Source organism: Schistocerca cancellata, chromosome 4, assembly GCF_023864275.1.
Source record: "Schistocerca cancellata isolate TAMUIC-IGC-003103 chromosome 4, iqSchCanc2.1, whole genome shotgun sequence".
NCBI lineage: Eukaryota > Metazoa > Arthropoda > Insecta > Orthoptera > Acrididae > Schistocerca > Schistocerca cancellata.
This window is the reverse complement of record NC_064629.1, coordinates 474198960-474223067: the sequence shown is the minus strand read 5'-3', so window position 1 is coordinate 474223067 and position 24108 is coordinate 474198960. Positions and strand designations below refer to the sequence as shown.

At 37.8% G+C, this 24108-nt stretch overlaps 2 protein-coding genes across 18 annotated transcripts in view; one reads left to right on the top strand and one right to left on the bottom strand.

Moving 5' to 3' along the window:
* LOC126183424 (DNA fragmentation factor subunit beta) overlaps positions 1-24108 on the bottom strand; it is a 437040-nt gene that overhangs the window by 167146 nt on the left and 245786 nt on the right. For 5 of the 17 annotated variants that reach the window (XM_049925382.1, XM_049925380.1, XM_049925387.1 and 2 more), the window contains 2 exons: positions 18128-18251; positions 5761-5973 (listed from right to left, as the gene is read on the bottom strand). The exons of 9 other annotated variants lie outside the window; for them this stretch is intronic. In XM_049925382.1, coding sequence (XP_049781339.1) covers positions 5761-5973; positions 18128-18251 — 337 coding nt within the window. The remainder of the gene's footprint in view (positions 1-5760; positions 5974-18127; positions 18252-24108) is intronic. 3 more of the 17 variants (XM_049925381.1, XM_049925392.1, XM_049925396.1) reach the window with 2 other exon arrangements.
* Positions 1-24108, top strand: part of LOC126183423 (uncharacterized) — a 281164-nt gene that overhangs the window by 166057 nt on the left and 90999 nt on the right. The window lies entirely within an intron of this gene.

Genomic DNA, 24108 nt, shown 5'->3' with positions numbered 1-24108 from the left:
CTTTCACTAATGAAATATTAAATGCTCCGAGTAACCGGAAGTCACCCGTTGGGATTTTGATTGTGTAAATCATGGAATACTTCTAGATAAGCTCAAGTACTGTGGTATGAATGTGACAGTTCTCAAATGGTTTAAATCATACCTAACTGTAAGAGTGCAGAAAGTTGAAGTAAGCAGTTCACATAATATGCAAAAAACTGGTGATTTCTCAAACTGGGGACAATCAAGAATGGGGTGCAGCAAGGTTCGGTCTTGGGTCCTCTGCTGTTCTTAATATATATTAATGCCTTGCCATTCTATGTTCACGAGGGTGCAAAGCTGGTACTTTTTGCCGATAATACAAGTATAGATATCACACCCAACAGACAAGAATTAACTGGGGAAATTGTAAACGATGTTTTTCAGAAAATCATTAAGTGGTTCTCTGGAAATGGGCTCTCATCAAACTTTGACAAAACACAGTATATACAGTTCCACACAGTAAATGGAATGCCACCATTAATAAATATAGACTTCGATCAGAAATCGGTAACTAAGGTAGAATATTCAGAATTTTTAGGTGTATGCATTGATGAGGGGTTGAACTGGAAAAAACACACTGAGGATCTGCTGAAACGTTTGAGTTCAGCTACTTATGCTACTAGGGTCATTGCAAATTTTGGCGATATACATCTGAGTAAATTAGCCTACCACACCTATTTTTATTTCTGCTTTTGTATGGCATCATATTCTGGGGTAACTCATCATTGAGTAAAAGAGTGTTCATTGCACAAAAGCGTGTAATCAGAATAATTGCTGGAGCTCATCCAAGATCATCCTGCAGACACTTATTTAAAGAGCTAGAGATCTTCACTGTAGCCTCACAATATATTTATTCACTTATGAAATTTGTTATTAACAATCTGAACGAATTCAGAACTAATAGCAATGTACATGGCAACCACACTAGGAGAAAGGATGATCTTCATTACTCAAGGTTAAATCTAACTTTGGCTCAGAAGGGGTAAATTATGGTGCCACAAAAGTCTTTGGTCACTTACCTAATAGCATCAATAGTCTGAAAGATAGCCATATAGCATTTAAAAGAAAATTAAAAGAATTTCTTAATGGTAACTCCTTCTACTCATTAGATGAATTTTTGGATGTAGTAAGTGGATAATTTCCCCCCCCCCCCCCCCCCCCACACACACACAAAATTAAAAATATTAAGTGTCATGTAATATCTTGTATAGACACCTTTTATTAACCTGACACGACAGCAGATGTTTCACGTGGAAGCCCTTACACAGCCTCTGTTAATTCCCCATCTCTCTCCATGCAGTTTCCACATGTTTGGAGCCCCGAAGAAAGATATTTGTGGCTGTTGATTTGCCAGATACAATCAAGGTTCCATAGGCAACCCCAACATTTTTCCATGAAGGAATTTACCATCTTGTCCCACAGTAGGACCAATGTATTAACAATTGCAGTGATTACTTTTGAAATAATGAACAGTCCACTTACTATTTTTCCATCTGTATTATATTCATTTGACTGTCCATCGTATTTTAAATATAACATTTCATTTAGTAAAGCACATCAAGAAGTCCATACCATAGACAACATTCCATTGCCACACCGGATATGGCTCGAATTCAAAGATACAGTATCAACAGCAATAAATAGATTCATACCACATAAGTTAGTAAGAGACGGGACTGATCCACCATGGTACACAGAACATGTCACAACACTGTTGCAGAAGCAATGAAAAAAGCATGCCAAATTCAGAAGAATGGAAAATCCCCAAGACTGGCTAAGTTTCACGGAAGCTCGAAATTTAGTGCGGACACCAAAGCGAAATGCTTTTAATAGTTTCCAAAATGAAACATTGTCTCAAAATATGGTAGAAAACCCAAAGAGATTCTGGGCATACGTAAAGTACACCAGCGGCAAAAAACAGTCAATACCGTCACTGCGCAATAGCGATGGAAATGTTACCGATGATGGTGCCACTAAAACAGAGTTACTAAATACAGTTCTCCGTAATTCCTTCACGAAAGAAGATGAAGTAAATATTCCAGAATTCGAAACCAGAACAGCTGTTAGCATGAGTGACATAAAAGTAGATATCTTATGTGTTGCGACAGAACAACTCAAATCACTTAAGAAAGGCAAGTCTTCCAGTCCAGATGGTATACCAATCAGGTTCCTTTCAGAGTATACAGACACAATAGCGCCTTTCTTAGCAATCATATACAACCACTCGCTTGACAAAAGCTCTGTTCCTAAAGACTGAAAAATAGCACAGGTCACACCAATATTCAAGAAAGGAAATAGGAGTAACCCATTGAATTATAGACCCATATCACTGGCCTCAATTTGCAGTAGGATTTTGGAGCATATACTGTACTCAAACATTATGAATCACCTTGAAGAAAATGAATTATTGATACATAACTAGCACGGATTCAGAAAATATCATTCTTGTGCAACTCTTTATCCCCAAATGAATTATTGATACATAACTGACACGGATTCAGAAAATATCATTCTTGTGCAGCTCTATATTCCCATGAAGTAATGAGTGCTGTCGACAAGGGATCTCAAATCAATTCCATATTTCTAGATTTCCAGAAGGTTTTTTATACCATTCCTCATAAGTGACTATTAATCAAATTGCGTGCATATGGAGTATCCTCTCAGTTGTGTGACTGGATTCGTGATTTCTTCTCAGAGAGGTCACAGTTCATAGTGATAGATGGTAAATCATCAAGCAGAACAGAAGTGATATCTGGTGTCCCACAATGTAGTGTCTCAGGCCCTCTGCTGTCCCTGATTTACATAAATGATCTAGGTGATAATCTGAGCAGCCCCCTTAGATTGTTTGCAGATGATGCTGTAATTTACCGTCTAGTAAAATCATCAGATGATCAGTTCCAATTACAAAATGATCTAGAGAGAATTTCTGTATGGTGCAAAAAGTGGCAATTAGCACTAAACAAAGAAAAGTGTGAGGTCATCCACATGGGTACTGAAAGAAATCCAAAAAATTTTGGGTATACGATAAATCGCACAAATCTAAGGGCTGTCAATTCGACTAAATACCTAGGAATTACAGTTACAAGAAACTTAAATTGGAAAGACCACATAGATAATATTGTGGGGAAGCTGAAACAAAGACTGTGCTTTGTTGGCAGAACACTTACAAGATGTGACTAACCCACTAAAGAGACAGCCTACATTACACTTGTCCATCCTCTGCTGGAATACTGCTGCGCGGTATGGGATCCTTACCAGGTACGATTGACGGAGGACATAGAAAAAGTGCAAACAAGGGCAGCTCGTTTTGTGTTATCGTGCAACAGGGGTGAGAGTCTCACTAACATGATACACAAGTTGGGGTGGCAGTCACTGAAACAAAGGCGGTTTTCATTGCGGCAAGATCTATTTACGAAATTTCAATCACCAACTTTCTCTTCCGAATGTGAAAATATTTTGTTGACACCCACCTACGTAGGGAGAAATGATCATCATAATAAAATAAGAGAAATCAGAGCTCGAACGGAAAGATTTTGGTGTTCCTTTTTCCCATGCACCATTCGAGAGTGAAATGGTAGAGAGGTAGTATGAAAATGGTTCGATGAACCCTCTGCCATTCACTTAAGTTTGAATTGCAGAGTAACCATGTAGATGTAGATGTAGACCATAAGTTAGTTGTTGGGGAATGGCTGAAGTTTAATATATTTGGGAATGGTGATACCAATTCTTTTACAGTACAGAGATCCACATTTGCTTTGGGGTTGAAATGAAAATGTTAATACCTGTTTAGCGGAGGATCAGTCACACAATTCCCACTGAGCTTTGCCCACACTACTAGAAATGTGGATAACATATAACTGTGGCAGTTTCTTAAATGTTGATGGCACTCATCAGATACTACAAAATTCAAACAATACTTTATAAAAGTATTATTCTCTGACTGCCACCAATATACTATGACACATTAATTTTGCCATATTAATTATATAACATAGAGACAGAGGAACAATAATTCTGTCATATTTTGCATATTTCCACACTCTGATTTCCAATGGGGTAATATTCTGGGGAAATGCTTCAAAAGGGGAAAAGTTTTTTAAAATACAAAAACAAAATGTTAGGTTGATCAGTGATGTTCCAAATCAGACACCCTGTAGGCACCTATTCAAGACACTTGGGATACTGACACTCGCAAGTCAGTACACCCTACTTATTGATGATATTTGTAAACAACGACAAAAAAACTTTTCCAAGCGAACTATGGTATTTACAATAATAACACACGACAGAAGCAAAGCCTTTAGAAAGACTCAGCTACTCTCAATATAGTACAAAAAGGAGTTATCCAGGCTGATATAACAATTTACAATAAGCTCACAGTGAATATAAAAAATTATATTGACAACCTTCATGTATTCAAGAAAAAAGTGAAACAATCCCTTATAAACAATACTGTAAATAATTTAAATGAATTTATAGATCTATAACATTTGTAAAAGATGTATTATATTGTAAATGATGTAATTCGTATGCCAATGTACATAATATTGTGTATCTCATATGTACATTGTTGGCAATACTGTTGTTTCTTTTTTGCACCTTGAATGCAATATTGTGTAGCTTGTATTTATATTGTTTAGGGTATTGCTTGTTTTTCTTCTCTTTTTGCCTATATAATACTGTATTCATTGACTTGTCCTACATTAGAGTACAATCTTTGTACAAAATGTAATTTTAGAAGACTAAATAAAAATGAATCAATAAATGGTATTCTTCAAAGATTAGCTCTGTTCAAAAATGTTTTCAGATCCTGATCAAACAATGTCAAAGAAGCAAATTCAAATGAACATTTAGTCTCCTGCAGCATACTCTTTATTAACATCTGAAGCACTGGTTCATTTGAAACAACATTTGGGAAATGATTTTCATATTATCTTCTATTAAGAAGGGCACTGAAATTCTTTTTCCTCCTTTTGGTATTTAATATTGGTAAATGACATGAAATACCAAACTACTTTTTTAATAACAAATTATCTGTTTTGAGGGCTATTTTCAATTGCACTAATTTTTCCTATCTTCCCACCTGAGATTCTGAAAATACTTTATTTTTTCCATATTGCAGTACCTTCGACATGAAGTAAAGTTCACCACTCTGTTCACCCTTATTGATTTGTCTAAAACTCATTTTAGCCTAGAAAAGATCTGCTGCATCATTCCCAAGAAAAAATGCCTGTATGTGGGTTTCAAGCACCATGTATATGTTCTATTCTGCTTGTTATAATCTATCTAATGTAGTAAGTATCCAAAAAATAATTTACAAGCAGCAGTATTTTACAAAACATATTTATCTTCTGACTTTAAGACTTGGTGTATCTAATTATCACAAAGACTTTGGATTACAGTGAAACAAAGGATTTGATATTTCTTTACAATCTGTCTGCAATAACTACAACCAAATGACTTGTGAATTCAAATAAAAATCTTAATATTCTTTCATAAGCAGACAGCCACAATGCTGTTTATAACAAATTAATTTATGCTAGAAGAAATTAGCATTTCTTATTCACACAGGGAATTTGCCTCAGCAAAATAAACACCATTTGGTATACAGTTTGAAGCCAATTTGAAATGAAATTAATATGAAACACTCGACTCACCATATTTGACTAGGTAAGCATAAGAAAGAATAAGAAATTATAGAGAGTCAATCAGATACCCTGACATTCAGTTATTACCCACCTACGAACCAATCAGGGTCATCTTTTCGATGACTTTTCACCACTTTCTCCTTTCGTTCTTTTGCGGTCTGCATTTTTCTGGCTTTTTCAACAGCTGATGTCAGAACATGCATTTTTTCCTTAAGGTTTTCTGACAAGAACTGCTCTGCTAAGTCACCTACTTGTAATAACTCAATATTTACCATCTTCAATGCACTGTACAGTAGCTCTGCCCCTGTAACACAATGGTGGCACAAGTTATGATCTCTTTTTTCTATAAACCTATGAGTCACATAGGAACTTAATGTATTGAATCATTGGTTCTACATCGATACGAATGTAAACTCACTCTTTCTTGTGTATACATTAGCAAATAAAATAACTTTCCCAAATTCAATTCAAACTAGTCTGAATGAATGTTATATGAATTTATGATGTCTGATTTTTTTCTGATTTAATTAAGTATTATTTGAATAAAATTAACAGGAATAATGATATATGTATGTATCAATTTTTTGGTAATTTAAATGAAAATTCCAGAGTGGTGAACATGTTGCCATATTCCAGATGACAATATTAATTAGCAGAAATGGCTTTCTACAAGCAAGTATGATACATGTTCTTACTTTACCAGGAGGTCCTGGTCAGCACTACAAGTTTGCCACTGATCATACTGTCAATAATCATCAGATTGAAACTGTAACTATGTTGCTGGGATGAAATTTAGTACACTTATTATTTACAGTAATATAAAGCAAAAGTTAGAAGTATAAAGTAATAAAAAATATTACATATCTAAAACTTATGGTATGATTAAGCCTCCATGTGTAGTAATTTTTGTTTTTAAATATTCCTTGCAGAATTATACTTCCACATCAGAAAATGATTATCATTAGTCAAACTATCATAAGAGATTGTGCAGAAACTAGTCTCACACTTCACACATCCACTTTTTTCACCTCGGTGATATAGACAGCAGTACTGCAGGTACAACCACAACCAAAGAAATGAGAGAGAGAGAGAGAACTAGTACACTGTCTGATCAAAAGTATCTGGACATCCCAGTGTAATGTGGAATTTACCACTAGGTGGCACAAGAGGCAGACCTGCCAGTGTAAAAGGAGATGGTGAGTATTGTGATGTGATTGGAGAAGCAGTAACAGCAGAATGGGTCAGTCAGGAAGGCTCAGTGACTTCCAAAGTGGAGTACTCATTGGATGCCACCTGAGTAACAGATCCATCAGGGACATTTCAACTCTTCTACAGATGCCCAAGTCAACTGTTGGTGATGTGACTGTGAAGCGGAAATGTGAAGAAACAAACAAAACGAAACCAGAATGAGGCTGATCTCACATGCTAACTGACTGGGGCTGTCAAGTATTGCAGAGGGTGGATGTAAAAGATCGCATATCAGTTGAAGGAATAGCTTGAGAGTTCCAAAGTGCTATGAGCAACCCAGCTAGCACAATGACTGTGTGTAGGGTATTAAAAAGAATGGAATACAATGGTCCAGCAGCTCCACATAAGCCACACATATCTGTAGTCAATGCTAAGGGGGCACTTGAGATGGTATAAAAAGTGATGCCACTGAACAGTAGACAACTGCAAAAAAGTGATTTGGAGTGATGAATCATGATGTATCCTGTGGTAGTCCGATGGAAGGGTTTGGGTTTGGTAAATGCCTGGAGAATGTTGCCCATCATCATGCGTAGTGCTGTCGGTGAAGTGCAGAAAAGGTGGTGGTACAGTATGGGGGGGGGGGGGGGGGTTCAATTGTTACGAGTATGGTTCCCTTAATGTGCTTAAGAAAATGCTAAGTGTGGAAAGATATTAACACATTTTACACAATTGTACACTGTTTACAGTAGTGGAACAGTTTGAACAAGATGACTGTTTGTATAAGCATGACAGTGCATCCTGTCATAACACAGCATCTGTGAGGCAATAGATTGTGAACAGTTACAATACTGGAAAGGATTGACCTGCCCAGAGATTTGACATGAAACCAATGAAACATATTGTGGATTAGTTAGAACATCAACTTTGCCCCACACTATGGCATCCTACATCACTGCCTTCTCTGGTTTTGGCTCTTGTGAAAGAATAGGTTGCCACTCCTCCCCAGATATTCAGACATTCACTGAATATGTCCCCAGAACAGTTCAAGCACTCAAAAAGGTGAAGGGTGGACACATCCCATATTAATGCCCCCTAATAGGTGTCTGTATACTTTTGATCAGAGAGTGTATACAGATTCTGTAGAGAGGCAGTAGCCATTCAGTAGTTGCAGGGACCATAGTCCATGTAATAGACTGATACAGGCTTTAAAAATCATTAACATGGCCATGCCGTGTTGGTACAGCAGAACATCTTAAAGGAAAGGGAAACTACAATTATTACATTTCATGAGGACACACAGCTCTACTTTATGGCTTAATGGTGATAGCAACCCACTGTATTCATGGTGTTTCTGTAAGAGCATGTAAACATTTAACAACACATAGAGGATGCTCCACTGAAGAATTAGAGGTAGGGAACCTGGGGTCAGAGAAGCCAGCCTGAGGGGATAGGAATAAAATCACATTACTGTGTACTATTTTATTTATGTTAGTTACAGTTAACTGCAAATACCATCACTGACACAATGAACATACCATTCGTACTGTATCTTACAAAATGTGCTGAAATTGATGGCTATCAACCTCAGTGCAAGCATGACATTGGCAAACAAGATCCTGACACACCCTGACAAATATCCCTGGTGTGTACAAATCCCATGACAGGCAGCTACAATTCTGGCAACTAATTCCATCTCCATATCCACTGGGGTCTCACACACATAGGAAATAATGAAGTGGATGTGGGTCAGGTAACCTTGCAAGCCATGGAATAGGACCTCCACTTCCAATCCAGCATCCAGGAAAAACAGCACTGAGATGACTGTGGACGTCCACACTGAAGTGAGGTGGTACACCATCATGTTATATCCACATACTCTCACAAACAGTGAAGGGGACAATGGAAGTACAGTATAACAGAGCCATCATATGGACAAATAAAGTAAACAAAACCTGCAACATTACATCCCAGTAATCAGGGTCGTCGTCCTTCTTTCCTTGCAGGAAATAAAGAATGTACATGTAAGTAAACAGCACAGTATGTGTAAACTTGTATGCATGTTAGTTGTAAATAAGCTAGAAAACAGTAATGCTAGACAAAGCAATAGGCAAATTTACTTCCATATCTCCAAAAGCTGACTTTTCTGACCCCAGGTTCTCTAATTGAAATTGTTCAGTGGAGCATCCTCTATGTCCTGTTACTTTTTTGCATATTCTTACAGAAACACTCTGTATAGTATTATGGAGGTAAAATAGTCCCTAGAAGTGTAAGTCAGGGGGCACTAACTTCAAGCAAGAGATCCACAGTCATCAAGAATATGTTCTTGGGTTGATCACTGTTGTAATTGATGGTTAAGAGCTTCACAGTACTGAATCAGTTAGCACATATGAGTTCTCTACCCTTGAACTCACCTTCACTAATAACTTCAACTGTGTCGAATGATGCTGGCAAATCTTTCACCATGTAACAGTGCTAAAACCTTTCATTTCCACTGTAACACTCAAATAATGCTTACTACCTCATGACTCTCTCTCTCTCTCTCTCTCTCTCTCTCTCTCTCTCTCTCTCTCTCTCTCTCTCTCTGTGTGTGTGTGTGTGTGTGTGTGTGTGTCAAGTAATATGATAATGTTCTTGATGTTCCTGTTAATAAATCTGAACAAAGACATGTAGTTTTACACAATAATAAACAAAATGAGAGAAGGAGTTAAAGAGAGAAATGTTGGAAGTGAAACAGAAAAGGAAACTATGAAGAGGACCCACATAAGTTAATGGGCAGTTTCTTAGCGTATCTATTTTTTACTCATACTGCTGTATTACAATGGACAATACAAGTAGTCATAATTATACAAGCAAAGAGCAGAGCCACAAGCACAACTAAACATAATGAAGACAGATGTAGGAGTGTGCTAATTTAACAGACAACTACAACAAAAGAATTTTGAGGATTTGACAGAAAAGGTAAAAGACATTTATATGACACTTCACATGCAAAGAGAAGTCCAACAGTTTGACACCTGAAATCCAGAGAAATTCTACACCTACGTCTACATCTACATGACTGCTCTGCAATTCATACTAAAGTGCCAAACAGAGGGTTCATCAAACCAATTTCACTCTAGTTCTCTTCTATTTCACTCTCAAACAGTGCACAGGAAAAATGGACACTTAAATCTTCCTGTTGACCTCTTGTTTTATTACAATGACTGTTTCTCCCTATGTAGGTGAGAGTCAACAAAATATTTTCATATTTGGAGGAGAATGTTGGTGACTGAAATTTCATGGAAAGATCTCACCGCAATGGAAAACGCCTTTGTTTTAATGATTTACACATCAATATGTGTATCATACCTGTGATCTCTGTCCCCTACATCATGACAATACAAAATGAACTGCCTCCTTTCAACTTTTTCGATGTTCTCCGTCAATCCTATCTGGCAAATATGCCATACCATACAGGAATAATCTAGCAGAGGAAGGGCAAACAGCCTTAGTGAAGCTGAAAACAACATAAAAAGAGGACAGAATATAGATAAAGATGGGATGGGAAGGAGGAGAAGAAAGTAGAAATTTGAAAAAAGTAGGGCAGTACTGTAAATGAGGAAATAATAGAGAAGGAGAAAAGAGCATGAAGAAAGGAACAGAAGCACGGATCACACTGCAACAGAGGAGAATTGTGGAAGTTAGGATTGTATTTAATTACTGCTTTTTCATGCCCCCCTCCCCCACATTCTACTATCATTGACCATCTTTAACCTCTCATCAGTGTCTCACTGACTTCCCACGACTTTGTCGGTCTTCTCATTTGCAGGACACTGTGTGACTATATGAATGCCAGTCGCTCTGTCTCCCTTGCCAGGTATGACCTTCCTTTCCTATTAGACCCAAAACTCTAATACCTGCTCTCTCCTTCAATTTCATTCACTGTCTTCTGGGGATGGACTAATTCCACAAATTAAAGATTTCTGTTTCTTTCTAAAACTGTTATTAAATCTTTAGAAGAAAAATGGAAGTTCATTACTTTTTTTTTAACTTCTATAATAAATCACAGGTGAATCTACTCGGCACATAAATTACAACATATGGAAAGTAACAGACGCAGAATATATTACAGACCTGATCAAGGAGTGATCTACAGATCGCAATAGTTGAAGACATACTTCAGAAGCAAGATCACTTTAAATATTTATTTTGAATTGATGACCAGTTTCAACAGCATTTTGCTGTCATCTTTGGATCTGCAACACAACGCAACACACACACACACACACACACACACACACACACACACACACACACTGCATTTGTAAACATATTTTCTATGCCAGTAGATAAGTATAATATTTTACATATTGTTAACATACCGCATCTTTTCCAAAATTATGCCAAATATTTTGACACTGCTGAAAAATTTAAATAATTCAGAAATGCAAGCTCTACCGGGTGGTAAATCGCAACCAATCAGCATATCATTAACAAAAATAGTATTTACAAACACGTTGTCCTGCAACTTTCACCGATCACATGCGACCACACACATGCTTGTCTGAAGGTCTACTAAGTTGGGGATTGTGACAGAAAAGCTACCTCTTATGTCCACTACATGGCAGCATGGTAATAGATGTTACTGTTTGCATTTAAATTAAATAATTACACAATTTGTTTATTAGAAATTTGTACAGTGATTAAAAACACTCCACATCTAGAGTTAAAGAAGATTACACATGTTCCATAAAGATTGTACAGTAGTAATAGATTTCAATATACAAGTTTTCATAAAGGAGCAATATCATTATTTAAGTAACACACTGCTAAAAAAATTTATCCAAAAGCAATCCAATAAAGTTTTTTTAATTTTTTACATGTATTTGTCACTGCACATTGCAAGTTCTGTATAAATTTAAAAAAAATTACTACTATAGTATAAGGCAGGCAAATTTTTATTCTCATGATTTCTTTGTTTTATTTCTAAAGCTTCTTGTTCTTGACAATTCACCCATTTTTGCACATGTTATTTAAGTGTGACATCATCATTTTTCATTATGCTACCTTGCATCACAAAATCACAAACCACTAAAGCACATCAGTGTACAATCACAACATCCTGCCATAACACTTCACTGACAATTAACAACTTCCAAGACTACGTGTCACGTAATACCTATATGGCATCATACAGTATGTAAAAATTTTTTTCTTAATATGATCTTACCATAGGATTTTACGTGAATCTCATGTTTTCTCGTTTATATATTGGTCCGGAAATCTCTGACACTACTTATCAACAAGGAAATTTTCATGTCGTATTTGGTCTGTCTCATTTTTAAAAGAGGTTTTCACCTGTGAAGTTTGCAAGTTTTAAAAATAAATATACAGATAAAAGAGGAAACATGAGAGTCGTGTAAAGCCCTATCATAATATCATATGTAGAAAAATGAAATTTACAAGTTGTATGATGTCATATACACATTAAGTAACATATAGTCTTAGAGATTGTTCATTGGATAATTATATTACACAAGTTGAAATGTTATGTCAGGATGTTCTGATTGTACACTGATGTTACTACTTTAGTGGATGACATACTGATTGGTTGTGATCTGTTTGCTGGTAGAGCTTGCATTTCCAAGCTATTTAAATTTTTAAACATTGTCAAAATATATGGCATAATTTTGAAAAAGATGAGGTATGTTAACATTATGTAAACTATTATACTTATATATTTCATTTCTACCTTGACACAGAAAATATGTTTACAAATGCAATCTACATCTACATCTACATTGATACTCCGCAAGCCACCCAACGGTGTGTGGCGGAGGGCACTTTACGTGCCACTGTCATTACCTCCCTTTCCTGTTCCAGTCGCGTATGGTTCGCGGGAAGAACGACTGTCTGAAAGCCTCCGTGCGCGCTCTAATCTCTCTAATTTTACATTCGTGATCTCCTCGGGAAGTATAAGTAGGGGGAAGCAATATATTCGATACCTCATCCAGAAACGCACCCTCTCGAAACCTGGACAGCAAGCTACACCGCGATGCAGAGCGCCTCTCTTGCAGAGTCTGCCACTTGAGCTTATTAAACATCTCCGTAACGCTATCACGGTTACCAAATAACCCAGTGACGAAACGCGCCGCTCTTCTTTGGATCTTCTCTATCTCCTCCGTCAACCCGACCTGGTACGGATCCCACACTGATGAGCAATACTCAAGTATAGGTCGAACGAGTGTTTTGTAAGCCACCTCCTTTGTTGATGGACTACATTTTCTAAGCACTCTCCCAATGAATCTCAACCTGGTACCCGCCTTACCAACGATTAGTTTTATATGATCATTCCACTTCAAATCGTTCCGTACGCATACTCCCAGATATTTTACAGAAGTAACTGCTACCAGTGTTTGTTCCGCTATCATATAATCATACAATAAAGGATCCTTCTTTCTATGTATTCGCAATACATTACATTTGTCTATGTTAAGGGTCAGTTGCCACTCCCTGCACCAAGTGCCTATCCGCTGCAGATCTTCCTGTATTTCGCTACAATTTTCTAAAGCAGCAACTTCTCTGTATACTACAGCATCATCCGCGAAAAGCCGCATGGAACTTCCGACACTATCTACTAAGTCATTTATATATATTGTGAAAAGCAATGGTCCCATAACACTCCCCTGTGGCACGCCAGAGGTTACTTTAACGTCTGTAGACGTCTCTCCATTGATAACAACATGCTGTGTTCTGTTTGCTAAAAACTCTTCAATCCAGCCACACAGCTGGTCTGATATTCCGTAGGCTCTTACTTTGTTTATCAGGCGACAGTGCGGAACTGTATCGAACGCCTTCCGGAAGTCAAGAAAAATAGTATGTTTGTGTATGTCTTGTTGCAGATCCGAAGATGACAGATAAGTGCTGTTGAAACCTGTGTTCAGTTCAAAATAAATATTTAAATGTGATAATGGCTCTGAAGTATTTCTTCAAATATATAAGGAATGCCAAGGTACACAAATCCACACAAGCTACTTCTGTGTTGACTGAAGATGGGCTGCTGGCTCAGATGTTAATGGAAAGGAATGCATGGTACTCACTCTGTGAAAACAACATAATGAGTGATAAACCCAAATGAAAGAATAATCTTGGAATTAACACACATCAAGGTAAAATCAATTGTGTTCAGCGGTGATTACGAGGTGCATTCAAGTTCTAAGGCCTCCGATTTTTTTTCTCTGGACTGGAAAGAGATAGAAACATGCGCATTGTTTTAAAATGAGGCCGCATTCATTGTCAATACGTCCCAGAGATGCCAGCACTGTACGGCAGATGGAATTTTACCGCCAGCGGCGAGAATGAGAACTGTTTTAAATACTTAAAATGGCGACGTTTTCCTTACTTGAACAGCGTGCAATCATTCGTTTTCTGAATTTGCGTGGTGTGAAACCAATTGAAATTCATCGACAGTTGAAGGAGACATGTGATGATGGAGTTATGGATGTGTCAAAAGTGCGTTCGTGGGTGCGATAGTTTAATGAAGGCAGAACATCGTGTGACAACAAACCAAAACAACCTCGGGCTCACACAAGCCGGTCTGACGACATGATCGAGAAGGTGGAGAGAATTGTTTTGGGGGATCGCCGAATGACTGTTGAACAGATCGCCTCCAGAGTTAGCATTTCTGTGGGTTCTGTGCACACAATCCTGCATGACGACCTGAAAATGCGAAAAGTGTCATCCAGGTGGGTGCCACGAAAGCTGACGGACAACCACATGGCTGTCCGTGTGGCATGTTGCCAAGCAATGTTGATGCGCAACGACAGCATGAATGGGACTTTTGTCGGTTGTGACAATGGATGAGACGTGGATGCCATTTTTCAATCCAGAAACAAAGTGCCAGTCAGCTCAATGGAAGCACACAGATTCACCGCCACCAAAAAAATTTCGGGTAACCGCCAGTGCTGAAAAAATGATGGTGTCCATGTTCTGGGACAGCGAGGGCATAATCCTTACCCATTGCGTTCCAAAGGGCACTATGGTAACAGGTGCATCCTACGAAAATGTTTTGAAGAACAAATTCCTTCCTGCACTGCAACAAAAACGTCCGGGAAGGGCTGCGCGTGTGCTGTTTCACCAAGACAACGCACCCGCACATTGAGCTAACGTTACGCAACAGTTTCTTCATGATAACAACTTTGAAGTGATTCCTCATGCTCCCTACTCACCTGACCTGGCTCCTAGTGACTTTTGGCTTTTTCCAACAATGAAACACACTTTCCGTGGCCGCACATTCACCAGCCGTGCTGCTTTTGCCTCAGCGATTTTCCAGTGGTCAAAACAGACTCCTAAAGAAGCCTTCGCCGCTGCCATGGAATCATGGTGTCAGCGTTGTGAAAAATGTGTACGGCTGCAGGGTGATTACGTTGAGAAGTAACGCCAGTTTCACCGATTTCGGGTGAGTAGTTAATTAGAAAAAAAATCGGAGGCCTTAGAACTTGAATGAACCTCGTATTAACATAAAAATCTCTTCATCTTGACTCCTTGATCACATTATCCTAGGAAATGTATTTATTTAAGTACAACATCACCATCTTAGAACATGTTACCATTTGCAACATAGGCAGTTGCAGTACCCTTCTGCAGCAGTTTGGAAGAATGCTTCTCAATGAGATACACACACAGTACATGCAGTTACTCTCTGTCTGGCCAATGACACTAAGACGTGCTTAGAGGCAATTTAAGTATCTAACTACAGGTATTAAAAAACCATTGCACTTACAGTAAACATGATGAACAGGACTAGTGTTGTAGGTTACTTTTGCTTTTACATACAACAGATTACCATGAAACAACACAGATGAAAATGAACTTCATTTTCACTTAAACACTGCATACATAATGCAGAGATGAATACACATCAACAGCAGGAAAAAATTGAAAACCCATGATAATGGTCATGTTAAATGTGTGACAATCAATTGACAAGGGGAGATTACAGGAGAATTGTTAATGTAATAACTTAAAGAGTGAAGACAGACTAGAAAGTATAAGATATGCCACAGACTATATGCATAATTGAAATCTTGGTCCTTTGAAGGAGATTATGATTACTGTAAGAAAGACATGAGAAGAGCAAATAGGTGAATTAAAAAGAAAAAAAAAATGCTTCAACATCTAACAGCACAAAAATGTGTGCAGATGGTCCTTCATGTTTCCTTATTATTTTGCTTCCTCTCAACAAAGAGATCAATAACAGATGAAGCACGCCCCCAGTCCTGATGAGTAACTTTGGATGAAAATAATCAAGTGTTTATATAAAGAACCAATTCTGTATTTGCCTGACCAGATTTAAAAATAATTTTCAACTTGTATTTTAAAACATTTGACTGTGAAACTGCATTTCTCTGTAGAGGCCAGCTAGTTAAAGTTATGTCCTATTTAAGTTAATGCCATCTAGAGAGAGAGCATTAGGTCAAAAGAGGAGAACATGGGAGAAAATAGCTGATAGACTCATTTAAGGAACAGTTCTTATATTTAAGTGAGATAACTTCGAGAAGTTATGGAAAATCTACATGATGATTGCTAGAAGCGTGATTGGATCTTGTTTTATCTAAATATTAGCTGAGTGTCTTAAAGGCACCTAGCTCAGAGTGATGTAACATAGGCTATGTTGAGAGCAGTGTGTACAATCATCCAAAGAATACCATGATTGTGTACGAAAGCTGTAAACAAATCTGACAGAGGAGCAATGCATATAGCAAAATCAGCAGAAGATAAAGAGGCAAGGAAAAGACAAAGGATGAAGAAAGACAGAGGTACAGATGAAGGAAGGAAGAGTGAAAGAATGAGACAGAGAAAAAGGGAGGGGGCGGGGGGGGGGGGGGGGCGAGATAATAACTAGAAATAAAGCTATGGGAATTCTAATCTATCTGTAGTCATGCAATAGGGATTTCTATTCTTGACTATCTCAATGCTACCACTCACAGTAGAAAAAAAAAATTGATTTTACTGATGTATGTAGGATTCAGGAATCGGGGGTTAAATGCCTTTTGCTAAACTTATGGGTATTTAGTAAGCCTTTACAAAAGTCATACAAAAAAGTAAACTGCCCCACATAAAAACAAGGATGTCGTACAATAATAAGCAACAGGAAAACACAAAACTAAACATTACTAAAGGAATTTTACACCTGGCAAGTGCTTTGGAATAATAGAGGTTGTTGAACAGTTGTGTTCAAAGACCTGAATGTCTTCAGTGTAACCTTATGAAAATCTTAGCTTGCTTTTTTCCTTCTCCAGCAGAATTTTTGTGCTATATTGCATAATAATTTATTCTGTATCATTCAAGATACTTCATGACTGACCTGATATGCTTGAAGAAGTATGCTGCTGTATGTTGAATTCTGGAACCTTCTATTTCAATTAACTATCCGTTTGCCATGTCTTAGGTTTCTGAGACCCCTCTGTGCCATCGCATCTTGACTAATTATCATGACCATGCTAAGTGGGCAATTCTTCTTGGTGAAGTAGACACTTTCAAGTAAAGTCCCAGTTGCTTTTTGGCAACCTGAGACAGTGAAATATATAACTTTCAAAATAAGGAGGTATCTAAAAATATTTATCACCACTTACATGCCATAGAGACAGATCATCAACTTCAAGCAAACTATTTTTCTGCTGAATGAAGTTCTCTACCGAATTGACATTCTCAACCACATGACCAGCATCATCAGAATGAGCAGTGAAGGGAGCTACGTATTTCATTCGACTGTAGCTTCAATAATATATTTACAAAACTCAATATAACACAAATAGTAAAATATGTGGTCAATAACAACATAAAGAAAACCTCAGAATAATGTTTGTGCATACAAAACACACACATCTCTGCACAACAGTGTGCAGAGAGCACCTCCACAAAAAAGAAACAACACATAATTAATTATCTCTACAAGCTCTTCTCCACAAAATGCTGATCACACACCCAATTCTTTCAGAAGAAAAATAATCTTCCTGAAGAACAAGCTGAATTCATTATGCAAAAGTATTAGATATCTACAAAAAGAATTGGCTTCAATTAATAGTATATATTATAGGTAGATGACTCTCCATAGACATGTTACTTACACAGAAAAGGAAAATGTGTTTCTCATATAAATTTCTCAAAAGTTATAAAATTTTATTCCTTAGTAAAGTAGTGTGTCCTAGCTATTTTCCAGATTTGAACCAAATCACATACTGGTTTACATAATTCATGATACATACAATAACTGTAGAGCTCATTTATACCTGTGATGGCATCTTCTCCGTCTTTAAGTAAAATAAGAAGTGACTGCTCCTTAACGGTCTGAAAGAAGTCTTCATCATCAACAATTGTACCATCTTCTAGCTGGACTGTCACATCCTCATCAATCTGGAAAGAGTTTTGCATTTAGAACTACCCAAACTTTTGACACACTATACATGAATTTGGGATTGACTATGTGAGCAAAATGTTAGGTGTCAAATGAAAACTAACTTCAAAATGAAAACTCAATAATATACATGATACGTAACAGAATCATGAGGGTAAAATATATAAAACATTCCGAGACATAATTTATCACAACTATATTGCAACCACAACCATTAGGTAACTTCTTTTATTACATGTACCATTGTAATTTACTTTTTTCAGCAAATAAAATGCACTACTCACTTTTTGAAAAATGAAATTACATTCTTAACACAGTTTTTACACATAAAATAACAAGCTGATCGTTCAGAATCATTAAAACAGCAAAGAAAATGTTCATTTACATATATATACTTGCATACACATTTCATTTCTTCAAAGAAACATGATTATATAATTTAATAATATCTTGAATAACAACCACTTGGCTGCTCTTGTAAACAATTTATTTAACAAGTGGTTTTGTAGCCTAGAAGCCATATCATCACATTAAATATGGTGAATCATGACAGTAAAGTTGCAACATGGACAGGACCAAACATCCCTTGTCTATGAGTAAATGATGCAGGGAAGCAGAAAGTATGAGTCCACAGTTTCTCAAGCATCACATGAATCCAAATGGATGATAGTAGGTTCAACATAGCTGGTTAACCACTACATATTGGGAGACAATCCATCCAGCCTCTCACAAATACAGCAGACTGCAATGTCTAGAGATGCAGACAGGGAAGTGGCCAGCTACTTACATAGGCTACATTTTTTTAAATATACACAATATATAAACATATATGTACTGCATAAATGGGCAAAGTTGTTAGAAAAGATCCCCAAAAATTCTTGACTCACTTTCTTCAAATTTTTACATGAAGTGACATAAATGACACTGAGACAATTACTTTAATACATGACACATGGGGCCGCAAATGTCAGGAAATACCTGAAAAGTGGATGACACATGTTGAACATGTGAGACCACCAGAAGATGCATGTGCAGCAGTTGGATTTGTTGATCCTAACTTCACTGGTAGAGGGCAGAGCTGCACATTGCACTGCTAGGCTACCCTTTTTTTTCAAACATCTTTATAAATTTGATATGTTGTAAACATAAAAGTCACAAAATTATTGTCCTTGCTGTAACCAAGCAAAATCTGTTCTTAGTTTGTGTTTCTTTCCTTTTGTCTCATCTTCCTTTTGTTTACAGAATTTATTTAGTAAACAAAACTTAGGTCATTTACTGGTAGCAATGCAATTAGAAAGCTTATACTCATTTACTTGTGATGCAATATGGTAATTTTTTGTTGCACTGTACTTTACAATAAACCACCGGGCTCCGTGAGACTGGTAAATGAAATAATAAATATTACCTCATGCAAACACATAATAGTCTAACCCAAATTTTAACAAAATACTTCCTGCCACATGGAAGATTTGAACTCCGATCCTCTCAAGCTATAGCCACGCACATAGGCCCGCAGCCACACTGATGTAAATACTTGACTTGGGTTGCGATGATCAGGTGTGATAGACCAATAAGCTGAATTACTGCACGAGGCAAGGTATGTCATCCAGTAATGTCACATGTTCAACATTTGTCATCCACTTTCCAGATATTTCTCAACGTTTGCAGCCCCATGTGCCTTACATTAAATTACTTGTCTCAGCATCATTCACATCACTTTGGGGGTTTTCAAACATTAACAAGAATCACCATGTATACTACATAAGGGGGAAATGTTGCTACCGACCACCTCACACATTTATTGACTGATTTACTTGAAATTTTTAAACAATATTCTAGTAAATGTCCAGACAGACAAAAGCTGTGTTTTTTTACCAACAAAGTACAGGTATTCTTTTAAAACTGACGATAAGAAAGAAAATGCTGTGCTGTGAAACTGTGCAACTACATTTTCTTTCTTACTGTCAGATTTCATTTTGATAGGAGAGCACTTCAACCATTAGACAAATTGTTTCTCCCACATATAGTCTTTCTCCTTATATACAATTTCAAACAAAAATTGTATACAAAACTATGTGCTATTTTTCTCCTTCCTCACACTCAGCTTTAACAGAAAACAGGAAAGTTGAATTTATGTCTTACTGGCTTATGATTAGAATGCTTCTACAGAACCTGAATTGTCCAAAACCTTTTAATCCTACCCATTCATAGATTAAAACTATGCTAAATACTGTCATTGAAGCTACTATCCTCACAGATCCAACAGCAGGAGATATTTCTCATACCCCAAAAACAAATGATCCCAACTGATTTACCCATTTATTTTAAGAAACGTCTGTCCTCAATCAAGGTTTCACTGGCTATAAAATGAAAACAATGCTCAAGGTCAGGAAGAGGGAGGAAGAGAAAATGGACAAAAAGGGGGAGGGAAATGGACATGCAGAGGAGGAAGGAGGAGATGGACACATATGAGAGAGGGGAGGAGGCGGCAGAGAGAGATGCGGAGAAGAGAAGGTGGACAGAGAGAGGAGGGGAGAGCAGAACATATATATAATTCCCATACATATTTAGCTATTGCAAAGCATTGCTGAGTTCACTAGCAATTAATACAGACAAAAGAAGGGCTTGTCATGGAAAATTACCTTGTGGGGAACTTTACCAAGATTTTTCATTAAAAACCTAGAAAAAGCCTTCTCCAGACAAAAATCTGACCTGATAAATAGTCGTTACAAAAGAAAAGTAGACAATTCTATAATTATTTCAAAGTCACAGATTGAGGATCTAACTAAGAAAATGTTTAGTTTATTAACAAAAACTAAGACTAAGTCATAATTTGGACAACAGAACAAGGACAAAAAAATGTTTGTGATTTCACTATATGCAAGAAAAATGGCAAGTAAACCTTTCAAATATTCAGGAAACCAACATGTACCAACATTATTATAAATGCCTAATCTTGTCATCCTCTGTGGCATAAACGTGCTTATTTCTACTCAAGTATCCATAGGGTTCTTCGCCTTTCCTTAGAGCAGTCACAAATAATGAAGGAACTCAGCATTATGTGACTGGTTGCCCACAATACTGAATAAGATTAAAAAATAGTCGATTTTGTACATAACTAAATTATTCAAACAAATGAACTTTTTGAACTTTACAAAAGAAAGATAAGTTACCAACCAAGAATGTTTACCACCATGAAATATATAGATTGGATTTTCCAAGAAGAAAGGAACCTCATAAAACATGAAATGGACAGAAAAAAATCTCTATTAATATGTATTTGAACATCTATGATGGACTGCTCACATAACACACACTGCACTGCCTTCCTGGCATCCCACTAGTGCGCAGCTGTAGTATCCAACTGCTGTGTCTCATCATCTCCAGTCCATCATGCTACAGGATAACAGTGCTTTAACAGCTACACATCATGACAAACATAACACCACCTACACGCCTTCAAGCACCTCATACTGATTTTTACTAAGGAACACAAATGCAACTAATTAATTATTTTTACTCCTTTTCTACACTGGTGTAGTATACATCATAAATACTCCTAGCCAGTACTTTCCTTGTATAGTCAATCGACATCATCATATGTCTATGAACCACCTTCAAATTTTGTAAACTTCCTTAAAACCAGTTAGAAAAATCATATCACATTTCTCTAATGAATGAACTATAAAATTTGTGCTGAAGTAGATATTTCTTTCACGAATGTAAACACGCATTAATAGACAAAGAGGGGATTTCAATCTGACTGCAAAACCGTGATCTTTATCTTCAGTCTGTTTACAGTGCAACAGAAACCATTGCAGCATGTGCCTTTGGTATGATTTTCTTCTCTTTTATCCTTATGTAAATGGCCACTCAGCAGATTTTATAGATTCTATAATGACTGTCTCACTTTTTAATCTATTGACTGGCTGATGATGACCACCGACTAGCTGGTCGAAAGCAGTTACAGCATTATGGATGCTTATGCGATTCTTCATAAAAGATTACACAAAGAATAAAGTACATAAATCAATCAATGGATAGTTCTGTATCCTTGGCTGTCACCTAGGACACAGCTGCTGACTACAGATTGAGATTACTTCACCATGTCCTCCATAGGAAAGAGGAATGTAGTAAATGTGGCTGGCACTTTACGATCTGACCACCAACCACACAGAAGATAGCTGCAGGTAGCCCCCTGACAAAGCACCCACAACTCATCCTGCCTGTGACAGCTACTCTGGCATCTGTTGGTGCCACAGTGCCACTGTTACCAATACTAGATCACCTCTAGCAGGCATATGATACAAGCATGACTTCTCAGTATTCTTTCACTGGACAGCTTTATAATACACCACCAAGAAGCTCACCACTCAGTCTGCGAGTGTGCAAATTCCAGTCCCCATTTGGGAGTTCAACATCAACATTCACCAAGTGCCATGCATCAGAGCACAGAACATGTCAGTCAGAGCCTAGACATCAATAATGTAGCAGATATGAACTTTGTTTATGGCAGTGTTTCCTTACTATATCAGACTGTGTACTCTACTGCACTTACTGTACTTTCAAGAACTGTTCTCAAGTAGTCCTGTTTCTCATCCGATTATGACAATATTTCAGTTGCATTTGTTAGTTGCTATTCAGAACCTAACATTACAATGTATTCTCTTTGTCAAAAACAAAGTTCTATTGTTCTTGGTTGCCTGGGCACATCTCTCTTCTTGTAGCATGCACCACCCACAATGGGATCCAAAAATGGTGAAGAGGTAAATGTTTCTTTTTCCGTAGCACTCTTGTCTGTATGAGGACTGTTTTGCTTCTAGGCCTTCATCCCCAGTATCTTGTGCTCAACCAGGTAGTTTTCCCCTCGGTGTTCATGTACCCTCCACACGGTGTTTTGTGGTTCTGTCACACATTCTGGCATCCACCAGTAGTAGTTGGCTGCTTACTTGGTATCCTTGCCTTTTGTGTGTTCACATTTTTTGCTCTCTCACATTCTGTGATTCTATGTATTATTCTTACTTGTTTTGCCTTATTTCTGTGTAGTGCTAGCACAGCTTCATTTCTTTGTCTCTGTGTTTTTGCTTGTGCTGTTTCACTGCACGCTCCAACTTCTCTTCCTTCTTGACAATATTGGATCATCTTTTGTGTTTTGTTAGTGGTATTGCTTGCCCATTTTCTTTGGCTACTTCCACATCAGAATTATTGTTCCTGCAGCTTATCCACTTATGGGACCAGCAGCTGCACCATCTCACCCAGGACAGCATTCGCTTCTGTGCACCACCGACTAACTTCAACAGCACCTTGCCTGTCCAAACACTCCCCAAGACCAGGACTCAGTTACACTCCCCCCCCCCCCCCCTCCCCATTCCCTTCAGAGTTCGACAATGCATTGGATTCCTGAGCAGCCTTCCTTGCCGAACTGGGCCGCCTCTTTTAACTTTCTGCTGTTCCTGACATTTTCTCCCTACCCCACTGCCTACAGCACACTCGCCTCCAGTTCCATCACCTCTGACTCTGCCCCCATGCCCCCTGCACCGCCATCCCCTTCATTGCTGGCCCCACAGGCTGAGATACCTCCCACTGCAGCACCACCCACTCCTGTGCCACCTACTCCTACACTGTCTGTGCTCTCACCATGGGCACAGGCTCCTCTTCTGGTTCCAGCATCACTGGTACTATCACTGACAGCCACAGTACCTCTACTGGCTCCAGCATCGCCAGCACTCTCATCGCCTCTTCAGGCACCACTACCACTGGTGCCCTTCTCGCCACCGGTCAGCATGCCGCTGAACTACTTGACACTCTCCTCTATCAGCCCTGCCCTCATGCTTCTTGTGTCTTCAACTCCTGTCC